The 21,309-nt window shown below is 48.3% G+C and overlaps 1 protein-coding gene across 1 annotated transcript; it reads right to left on the bottom strand.

The window, feature by feature from the left end:
• Positions 1 to 9: 9 nt before the first annotated feature.
• LOC144119499 (Na(+)/dicarboxylate cotransporter 3-like) lies at positions 10 to 4,318 on the bottom strand. Its single transcript, XM_077652090.1, has 4 exons — positions 4,128 to 4,318; positions 2,302 to 2,443; positions 1,030 to 1,179; positions 10 to 168 (listed from the first exon to the last, which is right to left on the bottom strand). The coding sequence occupies exons 2-4, from the start codon at positions 2,407 to 2,409 to the stop codon at positions 10 to 12; spliced, it is 417 nt and encodes a 138-aa protein (XP_077508216.1). The 5' UTR covers positions 2,410 to 2,443; positions 4,128 to 4,318.
• Between the last annotated feature and the right edge of the window lie 16,991 nt (positions 4,319 to 21,309).

Below are 21,309 nucleotides of genomic sequence, written 5' to 3'. Positions count from 1 at the left end.
GCCAAATTTCTAAGCAGAGACGTCACGCAGCAGGCAGAACAGCAATGCTTGCCTCCTGTTGCTGGTGCCGACGGTCAGGAGGGTCTTGATGGCCAGGCGCCGGTGCAGGTTGCTCGTTTCCACAGCAGCGGCCACGACCAGCGACCCGAACATGACGAAGCCGATGTTCTGGAGTGGCGGTATAGTGACGTGTTCGAGAGAAATAGATCAAGCCAATTACGTTTGTCTCTGGGGCCTGACGAAGACCCGGTCTTCCTAGAGAACTAGAGCTGGAAATTGCAAAGTAGTGTCAAATAGTTACAGACACTTAGAGCGAGATGGGAACAATCATCGGGCACTGGAGCTCTCCTGTCTCGATGCTCGCGCCCTACGTGGCTTAAGGAGGACTGTCCTCATCGTTAGGAGAGAACCACCAGGGGAAAAGGAGCCTGACTGTTCCTGCTCCGCGCGAAGCGCTCTTCTAGTTTTGGAGAGTACTGTACTAAAGTGGGCAAATTAAAACACGAAGCTGCGCCGCGGAAGTTGACAAGGTTTGCAGCTATGCAAGCATGCGCAACATTCATGCCATAATTTTCATCAGTACTGCTTCCGATTGACCAGTGGTGTTACACAACGCATAGCGTCTGTGCATAGGCGTAAGGCCACAAACATAGTCGGCGTCACTGATGCATGAGGTATTCGTTCTACGACCGCGCTTTTTCGGCGGCAGTGTAGCTGCGATCGGCTATGAGGCTCGACGATTCGGTAGACGCCTTCAGTGCTCCGCCGGTTTACTTCGGTGCATAGTAACACTCGACTGATAGGCAACGGGAGCTCCACGTGGCCAAGCCAGCCGAACGCGTCGCTAAGAAAAGTTCGGGAACGTTGCCTGGTCAAAGAGTTCGGTTAGTACCACGTTAGATCCGTTCTAGAATATGTCACGCCAGTCCCGCGGGGCATTTTGTGCCGGCACATGCTGTCGGCGACGAGATACAGCCAAACTGCTTCCACCAATGAGCAGCGCACCAAACGCTGGCCTCTTTCACTCACGTTAAAGTATAAGGTGGTCGTTTTGACGGTGGTCAGGATGCCGAACAGAGGGAACAGCACCAGCGGCATGAGCGCCGTCACCGGAAGCGGAATGGGCTCGGCTGTCCAGTAGAAGGCCATCCAGAGCATCGAGTAGGCGCTCAGGCCGGCCTGCAATATGTGCCCCCACAGTCCAGAATTCTGCAATCTCGTTGCGCAGCCATATTTCACTGAAATAGCAATGTGAAGAGCTTCCTCAACACCAAGCAGCGTCGGCGCCCCCTTCAGCCGCTGCACAAGCGCTCTTCGAGAACACGCAGCCCCTGGTCCCGCGGTGGGCCTAGATGTCGGTGCACTCTAGGGGTAAGCTCTGCCGCAAAGCTGCTGCAGTCAGTTCTTCGATCCAAGGAAACGCCGCAGTTCAGTTAAAGAAAAAAACCAGACACCGCCGCAAAATGCTTCGGCATTTTCTTCAGGGCAGAGCAAACGTGCCGCAATGTTAACCTCCACAATGCCGTAATACCTAAGGTCGAATACTAATAGAGTTTAATGGCGCCAAAGCTGATATGAAATTTCTAATGCTTTAAATATTAAAATTGCCCTCTCATTAAAGACATTTTTGCTTGACCACTAAAAAGCTTGCGCGAGCCGTTACTGTTTCGTACTAATCATTTAAAGACCTATTGGGAACCCTTACTGTTTATTTAGTCTACTTGTCTTTGTACCATAGTCTGTATTGTTCTGTATTGGACCCAACACTGCCCTTCTGCCTATACGTACGAACATTTTTGAGTATCTTTTGGACATTGTATGCTTAGTAAGGAAAGGAAAGAAAGCGCCTGTTTTGGATAGAAAGCCCTCATTTCCATTTCTGCGATGCGAATAAAAGTTTTTATTATCAGCAGTCCGTCACTGCCTCGGTGGCTGCCTCCAGACGTCCGAGTCCCGAAGGCCCGACGTCTCGTCCGGTTCATCAATACCCCTTGGGACAACTCTCGCAGCAGACACAACGCAACACCTCGTTAAAGGGGGGGGGGGGGGGGGGTGGCGGGGGGTTCTTCAGGCTCATTCGTATTCGCTCCGTGTTCTGTGACCTCGTCTAGATGAAGCTCGTCCTTATTATGCCGGTGGCAACATCAAGCTGGAGGCTACAGTTTCTACCAAGAGCCAAGCCAGTGCCCAGCTTTTTTGCCAAGAGATGAACGAACCTGCGTATTGCCGTGTTTTTGCACAAGGGCCTTCGAATCCTCATTTCCTGCAAATGCACTTGCATAAACGCAGTTAGAGCCTCACCTTGCTTTTCATGTAGAATGGGAGCGGCAGCAGCAGCAGCGGAACGGCGATCACGTAGATGAGCTGCCAGGACCTCAGCAGGACGGCCTTGAAATCCGATCGACCCATTTCCAGGCTTCAGCCGTGTTCCAATAATGGTGGACTGAAAGATGAATGTGAGAATTCCGCGGCAAAATGTACCGTAAGTGGTTGCTGTTAGGCTAATTTCGTTAGGCTAATTTCTTGCTTGGAATAGACAGCTGGCACCGATAGCTGGTACACAAGTGCGACTGCATCACCCACTATCATTACCACCCACGCCTCCCACACTGAAACAGAGCACTCTAAATGTTTACAGCACTGGCGCTTTAATGGTTATAAGATTGCTAGACCAGCACGAAATCTACGGGCACGGAAATCCAGAGAAAACAACAATGAAGGCAGCCTAGGCATCGTAGAGGAGACTAGGGAAGGCTGATGCTAACTGCTTTTCGTGGCAGCCACCAGTGGCGGACGTGTCTATAGCTTCCGCCTGGAAGAATATGGCCGTCATGAAAACCCTTGCCCAAGATGAGTAAACGTGATCCCTCCGCGCAATCCGCCGAAGAGACCGGTCTCGACGAAAGCGGCGTCGTCCTCTTGCCCGGTCGGCGCTGTGCAACTATATGATGTCTGGACGGCGCGAAAATAACAAGGACAAAAGAGGCGCAAGAACACAACAGGACAGGTGCCACGTGCAACGACGCGTGGCCTCTTCAAAGGCAGTGTTGCTACAGTCTGCACTCTGTCCACGTTCGCCTGCCATCAATGGATTTCAGTACACAGCTTGTTCGCTGCGGAGTGGAAGCTACGAGCGTGACGAGGCTGGATTTAGACATTTGTGGTCGGCTTCAGAGTGCGCGTTCGCACGTCCCATTCTGCTCCGTGAGGGAGAGAGAGAGAATGATGAACGGAAAGGCAGAGGCGACGCCCAGTATGCTACCCTACACAGGGAAAGAGGGACGAAGGGAGAGATGGGAAGGGGAGAGAGGAAGGTAGATGACTTATTCGCGTGTCCGTAGTACGCAACCAACAGAATAATACACTGGGCCCACTCTGAAGTTTACAGCTTTGAACTCTGCTCCGACAAAGTTGCAATAGACTGCATACTTAGGAATGGCTAGGATAACGGCTAGACTGGCAAGAGTTGTCGCTGCTTGCACAGGGAGTGGTTTTATGGCTCTTCAATGGCTGCTGGCGCTTTCCCTCCTAACGGCGCCAGAGAGAAAGCAGCGTATGTTTACCATCACCAGGCGAACAAGCGTCAGTTGAAGCTCTATCCGCTGCTTAACCTCTCCAATCACTGGACAACAAACAGCTGGGAAATTCTTGAGGATGACTACTCGTAGGCCCGGATGTTGTTGGTTCAGGCCTGGTGTGGTCAGCAGATCAACGCTGGCATGGCATGCTGCGGCACCGACGGCGACTGCATTTAGTCCAGAGAATACAAGGCCCTCCCTCATCAAACAGCTATCGTTGAAAAACAGCAAACGCCTTGCACCGCTTTAAGCCTTCCATCCCGTCCTGACCTGCTCCGCCGCTAGTTCCAGTGAGCACCGGTGGCCAGCGATAAGATCCTAATCCACAAAGGCAGGCTCTCGCATCAGGAGGGTGAGGCAGGAAACCAGGCAGGCCTTAGCGTTGACTATACTGCTCCTTTCCTTGAAGCACGCTGTCAATAACGGAGGCACTTTTCGACCCTTCACGAGAGCTCATGGCAGGTTCTAGCAAAGAGAAGAAGCGGCCGATACAATGCGAGCATATGCGCCACAGGAACCCACTGAGCTTTGCACAAAGACTCCCCTTACCTGACAACTTTGTCTCGAGGTCCAGCGTAGCTTCGGTCTCGTCTGGATGGCGAGGTCGTTCGTTGAGCTTGCGAAATGTGCCGCAAGAGCAGGGTCGAAGATACAGTCAACTGCAATGTCACCAGAGCACCGCACGAGTGAGCACGTGCCAGCCCGCAGCGCCTTCTTCTTTCTCTTGCATACGAGACGTGCTCGCGCACGGCGTGCTCCCCATCGATGCCGCGTCGATGGCAGCAGCTGCCACTGCAGGGCAGTGGCGCATCGCTTAAGCGCCGCACCACTGCGCCAGGAGTGGTACGAGCGCTATCGCTACCTGAACATTGGAACCGAAGGAAAAACGAAGGGTTAGTGCACGTAGCTCGCACTTGGTCTAACCGCGAAAATCGACCACCATTTTTTGGTGCACATATAAACACTAAAGCAGCTGAAAGCAAGCAACAAGGAGAAATGGTAGAAATAGTGATTTTCCTTAGCATTCACCACCGAATCATGGCCTATTCCCCCCTCCATCTCCCCGCGTAGCGTGCTGTTGAACAAGTATGACTACGGAAACAAGGTAGTGGTACTCTTGTAAGATGCTGACATCTAGGGTACCCCCGCGAGGGATCCTACGGCAAATGCTCAAAGAGCGCTGCCCAGGCTTCTGGCTGACATCTTTCGTACAGCTCCCCGATAACATCATTCGCTGTATTACCACTTGTTATACCACAATGTTTCAGCCCCTGAATCCTTTAGCATGCCGAAGGTCCACAATTCTAAGGTCTCGCTGCGTCCTATGGTAGATTTTACGCATTCCTCCTTCAAAACTTATCCAAGTTTTTAATGCCGGTCATCTCTCCACTGGGGGAATGGTCGTCTCGTACGATCTGTAGTCGATATTGAACATGGCAAAACAGCGCGGAAAAAACACGAAGACGGAACAAACACGACGACACGAGCGCTGGACGGAGCCCAGGGAGCTAGAAATGACATTTAGAACTACGGAAAGCTGAGCAAGTTGGTTACTATTATCCATGGTAAAACAGCGCGGAAAAAATACGAAGCAGCGCTCGTGTCGTCGTGTTTGTTCCGTCTTCGTATTTTTTCCGCGCTGTTTTACCATGGATAATAGTAACCAACTTGCTCAGCTTTCCGTACTTCGATATTGAAAAGCGGGTCGATGGACCTTGTTGGGGATCTCTGTACCACCGCCCTTGTGAGATAAACCGCGCTGCCAGAAAAGTCTGCAATAGATCTACAAGATTTGACCTGACTTCTCGGTTTCTGTCCTTGAAACGCTTCACTTCTGAGTAAGTTCCATTCCAGTAGCTTTAAGGAGCAGTACAGTGCTTTTCGTTCCAATACGCTCGCAAAGATTGTCTAGATTCAAGGAGGCACTAAGACAACTCGCGTGTGGTAATGCGAAAGCATTTTCGCTTGCATTATGGCGCTATCTGCCATGGGCTAAGCGTCGTGCATTGCGATGGGGTTATCAGTGGGCGGCGCATGATCGCGCTACGACATGCCAAAAAAGTAAATTTACCGAAAACGTAGTTTTGTACTCAGTTAATTGCGATATGTGTAGTTTAGATGCTCATAATTACTCATTTACGCTTCTAAGACAGCTCTGCATTCACTAAACGCCGAGCAGAGTTAAGTAAGCGTTATGACCCTAGCGCTCCTTTACTTACTGTTTTGGCATGTAAATACAACCTTGTGGACGCTGGACAAGATGAGGGCCATAATATTCACTTGACCCATTTTCAGTGCTCCTATAGTGCTCCTCTAGACCACCGTAGTTACTATCCATATCAGTTTTTAGAAGTTTGTAAACGTGGTTTCCCTCGGCGCTGTGGCTTAAAAAAATTTGGCTACATCGCACCACAATACATGCGCTCTTTAGAAGCTTGCAGCCAAATCAACCTCTCCAGTGCAAGTAAGTCGTCGAAATAGCCAAAATTTGTTCGGACACAGCGCCATGGTAATCGCGTTTCCGAAATTCTATAGAGTGATATCGATGGTAATTACCGTGGTCTTCAAGCCTGTCAGTAAATAAGAAGCCTAACAGTAAGAATTAAAAAGTTAACTATTCAATATTATCTAACTAGCCTGCTAGTTGGCACCTCTTAGCTGCTAAGGAGGTGGATTGTTGAGCTAGTTGGTGCATGATCGAATAAATGGCAGCGGAAAGTAAACGAAGACATCGAAGAAACACACAAACGAGGACGATGCTGCAATTTGTTTGTGTGTTTGTGTTTGTGCGTTTGTGTGTTTCTTCGATGTCTTCGTTTACTTTCTGCTGCCATTTATTCGAACTCTTAGCTGCATTCTGATAAACTACACCGGTGAGAATGCTATGCCGAAAAAAGCTCTCTTCTAACACAAAAAGGCTATATTTAAAAATTATGTAAAGGCTTAGGTGCGACACCCTGTATTATTTCCAAAAAGCTAAGATACAAATCGGTTGAAACAGTGAAGCCTGCTAACCTGCTAAGCGCATCAAGCCCGAGCCGCACATGTACGGAGACGGAGGCACAGATGCGCCCTACGCAAGCGGTGACATGCCGGCGACCTGCACGCAGTTTAATGCTGAATTTAAAATGATTTCAGCAACAGCCTATACGGCACGAGCAATCCCAAAAAAACTCCAGGGCAATCAATTGATGCAGAAGAAATGCGCTAACATTTTTCTTTCACTCGCCAATCAATTCCAATGGCGGTTAGACTCCAATTCTGAATCAATTTTTCTTTCGCTCATCCTGATTCTATTCCAATCTGATTCTATTCTAAATCCTATTCCTATTCTAGTTTTAATTCTATTCATATTCTATTTATAATCTTGACCGTTGTTTTTATTCATTTTTGCTGAGTCATTTCAGACTGATGTCTCTCTTTCCTCCCCTGCAAGTGGAGTGGGGACGATGTGGGAGAAGGGGATGGTTGGCAGGTCGCGAGAGGTAACTCCGCCTGGCAATTAGCAGGGTGTCGGCGGCTGTGCCTACACCTGCCATTTGAAACCCCGCTGATTCGCTCAAGCCTGGAGGCAGTGGCACCAACCTGCTGAGGCGCGTGAGTCGTGTGCGCAGGAACGCAGGCACAAATGCGCCCTGTGAAAGTGGTGATTTGCCGGACAGCTGCACGCAGGTAAATGTTGAATTTAAAATTCCTTAGCAACAGGGCTAGAGCGTTGCCACAAGGTGCCTCGTACGAGCAGGGTCAAGATATAATTTGACACGTTTGAAATAAATAATAAAAATGTGCTACTACAGCGACCCACAGCCGAGGAAATAGGCCCACGCTGATCTCCCCTGGTAAGCAGCGGCAGGCGCTGGCTATGCGGAATGGGAAATTGGCTGTCATGTTCAAGGTTATGGGAGTTCGGATGGGACTGGGGACAGCCAGTTTTTGGCATGGTCCTTCTCATCCTTCTTGACTCCTTTTCAGGCCTACCTGACCCGAGCAGGCAGAGAGTCAAGGCTCTTCCAATGATCTGGCTTCTGCCTACGGGATGAATGTTCATGCACTAGGCGCACCCGGGCTCCGACCACAGGAGAACCTACCACGGGAGTAGTGGCCTGGGGTTCCTCCCCGACGCCTGGTTTTGTCGCCAGAACCAGCCATAGGCCAGGTCGTCCGTTGTTATAGCTCACAGGAGTGTTTTCGGTCCTATATGTTACTAGCCATCGAGTGCTTTTTGTGGTTTTGCAGACAACGGAAGTATGTTTGATGGGATGCATCCCGAGGACCTTTCTGATCTTCGACGTACTCGGCTCACCATCCCTCGGTTCCCGATCTAAGGTTTCCCACGGAGGCTCATCTGCACTTCCACCAACCAACCATGCGCGTCGGATTCCTCCCTTAGCTTGCTCCACACTTGCAAACGAGGGAGGTTTCAAGGCTGGGCTGACCGGATCGCATGCCACGACCCTAGCTCAGGTTGAAATGACCATGGCCTACTTCGCCGGTCCTCCGCAACATCGGCCGCTTTTTTCGCTCGGACCAACTCTGTCCCCCTCCCTCGGCGTCCCACGACGGCCTTTAGCTTCCCCGAGGAGTCGTTCTAGAATCCGGCTACTAGAAACCCCCCGAGAGGACCTGGTTTCTTCGTAACCAGAAACCGGCGCGTCGGTAGCCGGATGGCACGCCCTCGCATGCAGGAGGGAGATCGCGGTGTATTTGAAGACATTTAAACTATTTGCACTACTTCCATGCCGGATTCCATGGGTCCAACCTAAGTATGAAGCCCAGGCCTGCTTCCGCCCAGGGAATGGGCGCCATGGGCACGACTGGCCCTCACAGTTGTGTGGGGGTTGGTGTGCAGCTTCTCATGGTGTGTGCAGCCACAGAGGATGGGCCCCGGCAGTTCCCGTCCCCACCGCTGACGTTGCACCTGGGCTTAGGCGGGAAGACGAAACTGCGTTCGGCCCATCCAGCTGTCGGGAGAGACGCCGTGCACGGCCAAGTCGGACTCCCCCGTCCCGATACGTCAAGAAAAAGCAAAGCGGATTTCCCCGCCAAAGGACCCCTTCCATCCAGCGGAGTCGCCCGATTCTCATGGACCTGCTAGAACGACAATGCAGGGAGTGAAAGATGAAAAGGGATACTCCCCTTCCTTTATTGTCCACCCCGGTGAACGCAATCCGCGTGATGCGTGCGCACGTGGAGACGGAGGCACAGGTGCGTCCTGCGCAAGGGATGATATACTGGTAACCTAAACGCAGTCAAACGCTGAACTTAAAATAATTTAAGCAACACCAATATAGCGTTGGAACAAGGCATATCGCATGAACGATTAAAAAACTGCGCGGATTTGCGCACGCTCTGTAGTTATGAACGTCGCTTGGAGGCACCGTCGCCAACTTGCTGAGCGCAGTCCGAATAAGCCGTGCGCACGCGGAGACGGAGGCACAAATGCCTCCTTCTCACGCGGTGGTGTGCCTGCGGCGCTCACGCAGTGAAATGCTGATTTAAAGTTATTAATTTACAGCGTTAGAAGGAGGTGTATTGCGCAAGGAATCCAAGAACCCAGCTGATTCTCACTCGCTGTGTAGTTCTGAACGTCGCTTGGACGTAGCGCCACCAACCTGCTGAGCACAATCCGTGTGAGTCGTGCACATACGGAGACAGAGGCACAAGTTTCTCCCTCACAAGCGGTGATATAACGGTGACCTGTACGTAATTAAACGCCGAATTTACTGAAGCAACAGCGTTACAGCGTTTCCTAAGTGTTGCACGAGGAATACAAAAACCCCGCGGATTTGCGAACGCTGTGTAGTTATGAACGTTGCTTGGAGGTAGCGCCACCAACTCGCTGAGCGCAATCCGCATGAACCGTACGCATTCGGAGACGGAGGCACAGATGCCGACTATGCAAGCGGTGATTTGCTGGTGGCGTTCACCTAGTGGAATTCTGAATTTAAAATGATTAATTTACAGCGTTACAAGGAGGTGCGTTGCACAAGGAATCCAAAAACCCCGCTGATTCTCACTCGTTGTGTACTTTTGAACGTCGCTTGGACATACCGCCACCAACCTGCTGAGCACAATCCGTGTGAGTCGTGCACGTACGGAGACGGGGGCACAAGTTCCCCTTACGCATGCGGTGAGATACCGGTGGCCTCGACTCAGTTAAATGCTAAATTTAAAACTAATCAAGCAACAACTTTACAGCGTTAGAGGTGCGTTTATTGCACGAGCAATCCAGAAACCAGAGGTGTAATTCCCGCTGTGTTGTTTCCAACATCACTTGCAGGTAGCGCCACCATTCTGATCAGCGCGCTGTTTTCTGCCATGTATTTGTGTACATTTGGCTAGCCTTTTGCTTTTTCCGCATGCCCTCTTTTTCTTGTCTTCCATTTGGCTAGTGGCGATGTATTACCAGAAATTCGAGACAATCGCTTGTAGCTCCTTTAGATGCCACCAGGCTACGCGATGCTTCGAACATAAAAAAAATTTGGGCATTGATATCATATGTGACGCAAGTAAGAAAGAGAATGACCGAGTGCCTGCAGAACGAAACGTCATAGGCTCAACGGGACAGACCGGGCGCTGTCCCGGATTCCTAGTAAGGCGAGAGATATGTTTGGCAATGCATCGGCGGCAGTCAGATGGGTTACAGAACAGAACAGAACGCCGGCGTTACAGCATTGCAACACCTTCTTCCACAAGCGCGATTCGACACCGCGCGGATATCTGCTTTGTGTAGTATGAACATAGCTTGGAGATGGCGCCGTGTGCGTGTGGAGCTTGGTGTGGAGACTGATGGACACAAACGGCCTAGCTACTCAAGCGATGATTTTCCGGTCACCTGCGCGCAGGTAAATGCCGAGAATAAACTTATAAATGCCACATCGTTTAACTTAACTCCCTAGTGCTCCCATGAATGCCCATGAGCTGTGGTTTCCGCCAGACTACTTCGCAGCTTTGTCAGAAGTAAGGATCCCAAGCGGATAGCTTCGAAGCTATGTTATGGTGTTCCTAACGCACCCGTGGAAGCCACAAACTCTGTAAAAGTAAGGAGGAGGGTTCCTGTCACCGTCTAGAAATTTTGAACGCTAGCGATGTATAACGAGGCACACAGAATGACGCAAAAGCAGACTGCTTGATCAGTGAAGTTTTGACAAAGGCTGTAGATATCTTGCATTGCGCTGGCAGTGGGAGGATGCAACTTAACGAAACAGGAGTTCGTAACAATGGGCCGTGGTCCGCGGCTTGCGGTGCCCTGTATTTGCTGATCAATCATTAAACTAAAATAATTTAGATATTTGGCTGTATCACACAGCCAGGCGGATTAAAATTTTCGATGATTTCGCCTGGTGATTAGCGTCGTATTTAGTAACAAGACAAGCTTCAAGACCGGGCTACTTTTTGTTACGGAGGAATTCGGTGTGGCAGTCACTGTAGACTGAAGTTGTATCCCACTATGGGATGGACATGAAACGTTGAATCGGTCATTGTTTTTTTCTCTTGTGTTTGCCGACGTGCTGATGTATTTGCGAGCAAATTCAGCTTCAGGGGCGCTGCGGATTCTGGCTACATTGATCGAGTGGAGGTCCACGCATAGCTCGTCTCTTATGAATGTAGTGTTCTTCCTTGCTTGTGCTGAAATTCGGGCTGTTTTGTGGAGGGTAATCGCGTCTTTGACGCTGAGCACTTAACTTTGACATTCTGTAAGGGCACCGGAGGCTATCAGACCGAAGTTGTGGCGAAGGCGTGCCTGGCGATACTCGCAAAATCGCGCGAGCAGACGAACGTCCTTACGGAATCTACCGTGGGGAAAGCGAAGTGTTCCTTTATCGCCCATGTCTTTGACATGGGCGACATTGCACATACATCTGCAGTTTTTACAAATACTCGATGCAAAATTCACATAACATATTTATCCATTTCTAACTCAAAACCTGCCTGCACCCGAGCCAAGGTTCCTTGAACCACGAAAGAGAGCAATGTATCCGTTTTGTACAAAAATGACAAGAGATAAAGCCAAAGACTTGAAACGTGCAAAACAGGTATCACTTCACAGCAGTTCCCTTTTATTGGGTGCTCGCCTGATGGCATTGCGCATTTCTCATGTAAGTGCTGTGGGGGCGAGATATGCATCAGAGGCCAGGGCCCCTATGAAGCTGCAGAATTTCTTTTTAAATTATGAAGCATGGCTTGAACGGTAGGTAAGTTACGCAGCTCACCTTGACGCCACATAAAAGAGGACACTTTGCTTCGGCAGTTATGATTATTAAGGCGAAAACCTTTAATGGCTCATACTACTCGCGTCCGTCCCTTCTTCCGCCTGTTACACTCTTCAACTCGATAAGAAAATAAAATCTGTGCACGATGGGATTCGAACCACCATCCTTCCTTCCGCAGCCGGACGTGCTGACGACTACGCTACTTCCTGCCAACGCATATGTAATTTTCCTTGTCTAGGACGCTGGGAAGTGTCTGCAGAAAGGCGTCGTATCAGACGGATGCCTCCCAAGCGCCCTCCAGTGTCTCCAGCATTTAGGATTCACAAAAAATTGTGTACTTAACATCTTAACCACACATCGTAACACAATCTGCAACACAGCACTAAAGGCTTTCGCCTCACCGCACTTTAGGTCAACAAGTGCCCCTGAATTTTTCTTTTTTTTTTTCTAAAAGTTGTGTTGTGTTGGGTTTAATAGGCAGCTAAGGCCATCATGCGCCAAGCACAAGGTATATGAACGTTTTCTGCAGAAGTTTCTAAATATTGTAAAAAATGATCGGTGGTGTAGACGATCTAAAATGTAAGTTTTGCTACTTAGTGATGCCAAAGAAAAGACATTTTAAAAATGGACGTTAGTAAGAGCTTTAAAGAAAGTCGGCTAACTTTTGCAACCATCGTTGCCTGTGCAAGGATGTTGAGGCTCCCAACCAATCGAATGAAGACATCAGCTTTCTTCTCAAGAATGAGAAATTGGCTTAGATGTGGTTAAAAATGTCTCTTGTTATAAATTACCCAATATTATCAGATCTACAATTTGTTTAAGACATTTGATCGATTTAAAAACTTAAAAATCCTGTGAAATGTGAACAAGTGCATCTTCGTCGAAGAGTAATGTGGGGTAGAATGGTATGTGCTCATTGTAAAAATCTGCAAAATACTTTTTCCTCGGTGTTTCAAGTTTTCTGTTTTCTATGACAATAAAACATGGTTTATTGCTAGCTCACCTTCGCATAACTCACATTGGGGCTTCTCTTGTATCGTCAGTAGGAAATTATGTGTGAGGAGTGTATGTGTCCTATACGAAGACGGCAGATAATCACTTCCTTGAAACGTTCTTGGTGGGTGCAGGACTTCTATTCTCCTAAAACCGGTTTTACAAAGTGTAGTTTGTTGTTTGCTTCATTGTCCCAAGCGGACTTCCACTTTTTTTCTTATTTTACAATGTACTCAGTTCATGCAATCCTTAAAGGAAATATTTACTTTTTTTATTTGCTTGCCACGAGCCTGTGCAGCGCACAGGTCTGCTCTGTCGTTGCCTTTAATTCCGATATGACTCAGCACCCTGCAAAGTTTTATATTTTTCCCCTTGGGCTATGACTTTTGTTATGTTGGGTATGATGTCTCCAAGCATCGGAGTGATTGCATTTCTAGAGTTGCGAGCTGTAAGTAAATTGAGGGAGTCTGTGTAAATTATGCTGTTTCTGAGGTTCTCATTTAGTATTTTTCTTATGGCTAGGCATACGGCGTAACATTCTGCTGTGAGAACAGACGAACACTGTGGAAGTCTTATTATTTCCGTTTCATGTCCTCGTACTACTGCGCTTTTTACGTAGGCATCCGTTTTTGAACCATCAGTATAAAAGTCCGTGAAATCGTTCTATTTTGCCTCGAGTGCTAGAAATTCCTGCAGTATATGTTGTTGCGGAGTTTGCCTTTTGTGAAACTGTGTAATAGTGAAATCGCATATCACAGGAAAATTGTACCATGGAGGCAGTGGATCTCGTCTATGTGCAATGCTAGGTAATGTATCTAGTATGCCGAGATTGTGGCACATCTCTTCAAAACGCAAGAATAGTGGCATGGTAGTATGAGGCTTGTTGTGTTATAGATGAGCACTTTGTAACTATATCGTAACAAATATGTTTTGGTAGGGAACAAATTTTTAGAATGTATCAACATGTAAAAATGCTTCTTCTATCCAGTGTTGGCGGTAACGCGTTACAAGTAACGGCGTTACCGGTAACGTGTTACTTTTTTCGCTAACTTTGTAACGTACTCGTTACCATTTCAGAACTGTAACGGGTAACGTACTTCCGTTAACATTTTCAGGTAACGTGAGGTGTCGCGTTACTAGTTACTTTTTGTTCCAATTGTAAACCACTCTGCCCCCTTTTTTAGAAAAAAAAAAGCGCAGAGCACCTAAATTGATGTTGTAAATAAACAAAATGTGCAGGTGCTCTCGACGACGAAAACACCTGCCCTTGACGACGTACCCAGCAAAAAAATAATAAAATAAAAACAAAACACCCTTAAAGTACGAAATGCGTGCAAGAACACGCATTCACACACTTGCCTTCACTTACCTCACCTTTCCAAACCACTCATACACACAACTCTCTAAAGAGTGAAAGCATACGGTGCATTTTGGAACATAACGTTTTTAAGAATTACCTTAAATTTCCTGAGAGTTCAGCGATATTTTCTTAGGGAAGTTAGAATTGATGACGAAATGTCATTCTGTGTTTAACGTCACGTTCAGAAAAAGGCTTCACCATGTGCCATGGTGCGGTGCAAACACTAGAGCACCTGCTCCTTCACTGTACCGCGTAAGCCGATGCTCGTCGCAATATGCTTGTGGCCTATAGGGTGGTGGGCATACTAAAGACTCTCTCAAGACGCTCTTGTGGCCGCAGGGCAGTGCGCGCAATGCTGAGCGAACCATGGTGAGCCTCTGTGCATTCCTCGAACACACGGGCATGACGTCCCGTCTGTTCTCCGTCAGGTAGTTACACGCAGTGACCGAACGCCCCGCTAGTTCTACCTTGGACGATTAACAACTAGACGCCCAACTCCAGTTGTAGTCAACATAGTGTTGTGCGCGTAAGTTTTTATTACTCCATCACGAACTAATCACGCGCACAACCTGTACACATTTCGTATTTTGTAAATAGTTTGCGTATATTACCTCTCCCCCTATCCTCTCTTCCTGTCCCCTCACCTCTGTCATTTCATTTCTCCATACTGTCTGCTATGCTTTATCTCCGCTGCCCCAGCTCAGGTGCTTCATTATCAATGGCGGATGCCGGGGCTAGCAAAAATCTTTTCCTTCCTTTTTATTATTATTTTAATAAAAACCACTTACTTACCATGTGCTATAGAGTTAGAAGCCACAACATGTACCTATACAGGGACCTTTAGGACACTATAACATGTGTTTCGTGTTTTTTGGGCGCCGTTTTTAGATGCCGCTTTAACATTGCTAAGCTCCTGCACATTTGTTCAAAGTGTTCTCGTTAAGTCAGGATTTCGCGTAAAATCTTGTTTGGGCTAGAAGTTTTATGTGAAATGTGAGCTTTATGAAATTGTTATCGTAAGTTCTTAAGACGAAGACTAATTAAAATTAATGACCATGAAGTAACGGCAAAGTAACGTGCCGTACTTTATTCCGGTAACGGTAACGACAACGCGTTACCTTTCTTTGTAGGTAACGCAGGCCGGTAACACGTTCCTTTTTTTTTTAGCGTAACGAGTAACGTATTTAGCTTCTTTTTTTCGGTAACGCCTACAACACTGGCTTCAAGCCTCCCCCGATGGGGGAAGTCCTGCGGGATGCCGACCCATGCACCGGCGCTCCCTGCTTTGGGGGTGGCAAAGCAGCCTTCGCTGTCCCTGCCTGGGGCGTGGCTGGCCCTGCCAAAGGCTCAGTAGAAGCGGCCTCGGCCGGTGCCGGAGTGTTGTGTGGTGCTACGCCCCTGCGCACCACGTCAGCGAGGTTTTCTTTTGCTTTGAAGGAGAATGTGTTTGTAAGCACAGAACTCCTTCTCTCTTCTTTAAATGAAATGTTTTCATTCGTCTTTATGGTGATTCTCTTTGTTTTTTCTGCCAGGATGGACACGCCCTGGAGAATGCTGCATGGCCTCCTTCACAGTTAGCGCAGCGCGGGGCTGCGTCACATTCATCAGAATGGTGATCCTTAATAATTGGTTTTTGGTTAAAGGAAATGGCGCAGTATCTGTCTCATATATTGTTGGACACCTGAACCGCGCCGTAAGGGAAGGGATAAAGGAGGAAGTGAAAGAAGAAAGGAAAAAATGGGCGCCGTAGCGGAGGGCTCCGGAATAATTTCGACCACCTGGAGATCTTTAACGTGTACTGACATCGCACAGCACACGGGCGCCTTAGCGTTTTTCCTCCATAAAAACGCAGCCGCCGCGGTCGGGTTCGAACCCGGGTACTCCGGATCAGTAGTCGAGCGCCCTAACCACTGAGCCACCGCGGCGGGTGAATGGTGATGGTGATCCTTCGAAGCACATTTTTGCGGGAGTTTTGCGACCGCGGCAATTCTGTGAGCCGGGGCCGAACCTTTGACAATTGAAACATCTGCGAGGGTTGGGTATGTGTGGTCTTACATTAATTTTCAAATATCCCCCATCGATTGTGTAGGGCAATGTGCTGGTAAATAAGAACAGAAAGTTGGGCTAGTTGGTGTGGATTCATACTTGACAGCGCAAAAAAACGAGGACAAAAGCGAACGAGGAGCACAACACAAGCGCAGACTATCAACTGAACTTTATTCACTGAAAGGAAGCTTTATGTGCTGGTGCTGGTGTTGAACGTGATGATCAAGTGTTTTGTGTCTGTTTCCTTATTGTCCTTCCGGATCTTGATTCGGTGTACATCTATGATGTCTTGGCCGCTGAGCCCTTGGAGCATTTCTTTTTCAGTGATGTGTACAAAATAAGTTTCGGATATTACGCCTTGCACAGTGTTCAGTGATCGATGGGAAGTCACGGAGACAGGCATTTCCCCTATGGACGCTAGGTTTGAGAGCTTAGAGTGTTGGAATTTGTCGCACAGTTCGAGCAATAAATCGCCGCTGGCCATTTTTGAGAGCTTATAGCCAATGCCCAAGGTTTCTGTAAAGCACGTCGATACAAGGAAGGGGGATATTATCCTTGCCTGCTTATCTTGTTCTTCACTGTGGATTACATGCTATTTGGAGAAAGTTACTTTTCTTTTGTGAAAATAGTTGTCTGACTCATTCCGCCTTCTTTTGAGAGAGCGATCTGGTTTGGAAAGGAGGGGAGCCATAAAAAAATTATTTTTTCGGTCATGGTGCCAGCCACCCATCACGGAGTCCAACAAGGGGACGGGACAGGAACTTGAAAGCAAGTCTTGTCCACGCCAGCTGTACACCTCAACTATAACCAAGTATGACGCAACTCAGGGTAGTTGGTCACAGAAGGCTAACCGTCACCGCCAGGAAAAAAGGAAAAACCAGGAAGTGAGTAGGAGATAGGAGGGGAGGATAGGAAAAGGCGACTGTCGATTTCTCCCGGTCGGGTCAGGCCGGGGGTGCCGGGTACAGGAAGCTGGGGCCAAAGTGGTGTGTTGCCTCCGCCGAGGGGCCTTAAAGGTCCAAACGCTCGGCATCGGCTCAACCACCAGGAACCCCTTTTCCCCGGACACGGCGATGCCACGCACGGCTAGGCGCGGGTGCCCGGGTCCGTGGTGATGCACTGTTCACCATCATCCCCCGGGAGGGATGTCCCTGCGGATGCTCGGGAACCCGTGGTGTCACCACTCACCAGCATCTACATGAATCAGATGCCCTTATTCGGGGGAATAACTAAATGTTGCACCCAACGAATCGGAGAGCAAGTAGCGCAGCTGTGACTTAACAGCATGGACAACTGTCGCACCACCTGGACTTGCGAGCCACTACACCTGAAAACAAGCTAGGTTAGTAGAACTGCCTTAATAGTCCTACTTTCCGCTATTTACCCATGCACGCCGGAGTTCTTTGTTAATTCTAACCTTTCTTCGACGTCTTCCAAGTTTTCATAACATAACGTTGGAAACGTCACTGGGAATTCACAGTCGGGAATGTCACTCTGTTGTTCCAGCATGTTCAGAATCTCCGCATGTGTTCTTTGATATATGCCTATTGCCTCAGAATAACCTTACTGCCATCTGCAAAAGTAGGACATACTGACGGCCAAGCCACCACGAAAACCACGTGCTCGAACAAGTACAGAATCATGGCCTTTAAACGCAACCTACAAGTTTGCTGCAAACTATCCGCAACAAATGCAGGCACAACGAGCACTCAGTATGTTGGGAATACATCCTTTACTGCAAGAGTCGTCTTTTGCCTATCACTGACTCAGCGCTGACTTGGCAGACAAAATTTACACCGAGAAACCACTACAGTGTGAGATACCTGTTGTATGCGCGGTAGGCGCAACCAGATTGTCCTCAAATATTCGTGATCAGGCGTGAGGCGACTGTTCAGGAACGTTCATGAAGAAGTACGCCTGTTTTCTGTCGCGTCATGTTTATACGGTGCTCGTCTCGTCAGCCTTTCTCATTCGGGTGAACGCCAAGCATGCGTTTTGACATTGCCGACTTTAGTGGGTGGCGTTCCTTTCAGTGTGAATGCGAGATGGCTCGTGACAACAACTAGTGTTCAAAGCCTTCATCAGTGTCTGCCTGCCGTCAACTGTCAACAATATACGCAACTACGTTCACTAGGCAAGAAAGATGGAATAAGCGCTTATCAACTGCCAGTGCTGTGTGTTGAAGTAAAAACGAGTACAGCTGTACACAATTTTGTTTTTGGCAAAAATCGATTCGGTGCTTCTGTTTCTCTGTGTTGATGTTAGTTCGGCAGCTAAGGTTTCATTTGTTGCTGACAAGATAGGATTTAAAATCTGAATATTTTTCCCTCCGCCACTCGAGTAAAACGACTGACGTAGGTAAAGACGGAAACGGACTCCGTGATCGATGAACCGTCCGGAGTGAATGGAGGTGCTGCCTAGCCTTAGGGATTCGCGCGAAAACCAGCCTTGGCGTCACCGTGATCTTCTTGCATGCGATAACAGCCGGTCACTGCGGTACCAGTATATAATTTTTTCACCTTTAATGGCTTACAGAAACTCATTTTCTGGAAAAGTACCCTCTTTGTCATGAGCACACCGTAATCTATCGATGTAGGACAACTTGAACTTATCCTCAGGGTCCCTTCAAACGAGAGTAATATTGATGCGTCGCTAAGGAAGTTCGCTGGCTGGTCGTCGCGACTTCTACATAAATGTGACTGCAACACGGGTGCCTGAGCGTTTCGCCGCCGTCGAAACGCATCCGCCGCTGTCCCGTGTGCTGTGCGATGTCAGTGCACGTTAAATATCCCCAAGTTGGTCGAAATTATTCCGGAGCCCTCCACTACGGCACCACCTCTTTCTTCCTTTCTTTTTTCACTTCCCCCTTTATCCCTTCCCTTACGGCGTGGTTCAGGTGTCCGTCGATATGCAAGGCAGATACTGCGCCATTTACTTTCCCCAAAAAGCGATTTTCAAATTATATTGATGTAAGGTTTAAAAATAGATGATTGAAAAAATGGAGCGACGGCGAATTGAACGTACAGTTCGCTGGAACGGAAACGAACACGAGACTGCTCGAGTAAAAGGAATCAGAGAAATGCAGCGGAGCTCAACTTTCCAGCCTGAAAAAAAGAAGCAACTGCTCCCGCAGTCAGTTTTCCGAAACTTGGCGCCAACGTCAGTCTATGTGACTGGATGCGAGCGAATGGTGTAGCTGGAACGCTGGACGAGGTAGCGGCAAAATTTGTTTCCGATGTTGAAATCTGTTTTTTTTTGTTCAAATTTCCTACGAGCTCGCTAGCAACCTGGCAGTAGCAGGTTCCACGCTCGCTAAAATATGTTCGCCCCGGGCTTGAGCGCTTGAAAGTCGACAGAGCTTTCTCCGGTACTTCTGGGAATGACACGCCTCAATGGTGCTACGCTAACGCGCTTGCTTTATGGAATTTAGTTCTCCTTTTTTCTTCTTCGAGAAGAAAAATATGTTTCCAAACTTATCTGCAATGCATGGAGAGCAGCCACGGGGCCGGAATTTAGGACTGCTTTCGAGCGAACGGCGGCCCTCAGTTTCTCATGGCAACACGTTTGTATTTGTGTTCAGGTGGTTTTTGAACGCGCAGTTGTGCACTTCGGGATGGGACAACGCGCTAACTGAAATAAACATGATCGTGTAGTGAGACGAACAGTTCGTACAAACACGCAAGAAAACAGTACAGGAGGCACTTCGGAATGTACAGTTTTTGTGAATGTAGAGGCACTAAAGCCGTTCTTATGGGAAATCCTTGTACAGGATTAAGCAGTGACTGATGACAGGATGTAATTCATGAGAGAAAAAAAATAAAGGAAAGAGAAGGATGCTTGACTTGGTTATAGCGCAGTTATAACGGTCTACGAAGCATAAAGTAAGGGTATGTATATGCTCACTATATTACCTTGCATGGGCGTTTGTATAACTTTTTGAGATAATGACTTGTTCTCGAAGACCAAAATCAATAACCACACCGCTTCTCTCACTCTCGCTTCATTTTTTTTGTGTAAGGTAACTGCGCAAGTTTTTTTTTTATCTGTCGCCACAGTTTCCTGTTGTTCTGGCAGTCTGACTCGAGCACTGTCGAATAAGTTAAATAACTTGGCCAATAATTGGTTTTTGGGGAAAGGAAATGGCGCAGTATCTGTCTCATATATCGTTGGACACCTGAACCGCGTCGTAAGGGAAGGGATAAGGAAGGGAGTGAAAGAAGAAAGGAAGAAGGAGGTGCCGTAGTGGAGGGCTCCGGAATAATTTCGACCACCTGGGGATCTTTAACGTGCACTGACATCGCACAGCACACGGGCGCCTTAGCGTTTTTCCTCCATAAAAACGCAGCCGCCGCGGTCGGGTTCGAACCCGGGAACTCCGGCTCAGTAGTCGAGCGCCCTAACCACTGAGCCACCGCGGCGGGGCAATAACTTGGCCAAAAAATCTGTTTTTTGCCCAAAAAGCACCCACCGCGGTGGCTCAGTGGTTAGAGCACTCGGCTACTGATCCGGAGTTCCCGGGTTCGAACCCGACCGCGGCGGCTACGTTTTTATGGAGGCAAAACGCTAAGGCGCCCGTGTGCTGTGCCATGTCAGTGCACGTTAAAGATATAATAATAATAATAATAATAATAATAATAATAATAATAATAATAATAATAATAATAATAATAATAATAATAATAATAATAGGGGGGTACGACACCGCTTTCAACATGAAGCACTCACCGTTCGTGTTCTTCCAGGTTTTCCTGGTTCTTCAGTTCCCATGGAATACCCCGACGGCGGATTCACTGCAACTTTGGACGCTGCCAAACGCGACCAGACCCGACAGCTGGACGAAACCACCCTTCCTGGACGAGATTGTCAAGTTCGGCTGGCAACCGGAGCCATATACATCCGCCCACCCCGCTATCAGCGTTGGAAGCGCGGGATATAATCTGCAACCGGACAGCGTTTTCTTGGGGCACGACACCGCTTTCAACATGAAGCACTCACCGTTCGTGTTCTTCCAGGTTAGTTACAATGATGACCCTTTATCTGCTAAAACCTCGAATCGTTTTTTGTTCGTGGTGTCGTGCCCCAGATACTGGTTGCATGTTCTTACGGGTTGTAAGACTAG

This window comes from Amblyomma americanum, chromosome 2, assembly GCF_052857255.1.
Source record: "Amblyomma americanum isolate KBUSLIRL-KWMA chromosome 2, ASM5285725v1, whole genome shotgun sequence".
NCBI classification, from domain to species: domain Eukaryota; kingdom Metazoa; phylum Arthropoda; class Arachnida; order Ixodida; family Ixodidae; genus Amblyomma; species Amblyomma americanum.
This window is presented reverse-complemented; position numbering and strand designations above follow the sequence as displayed.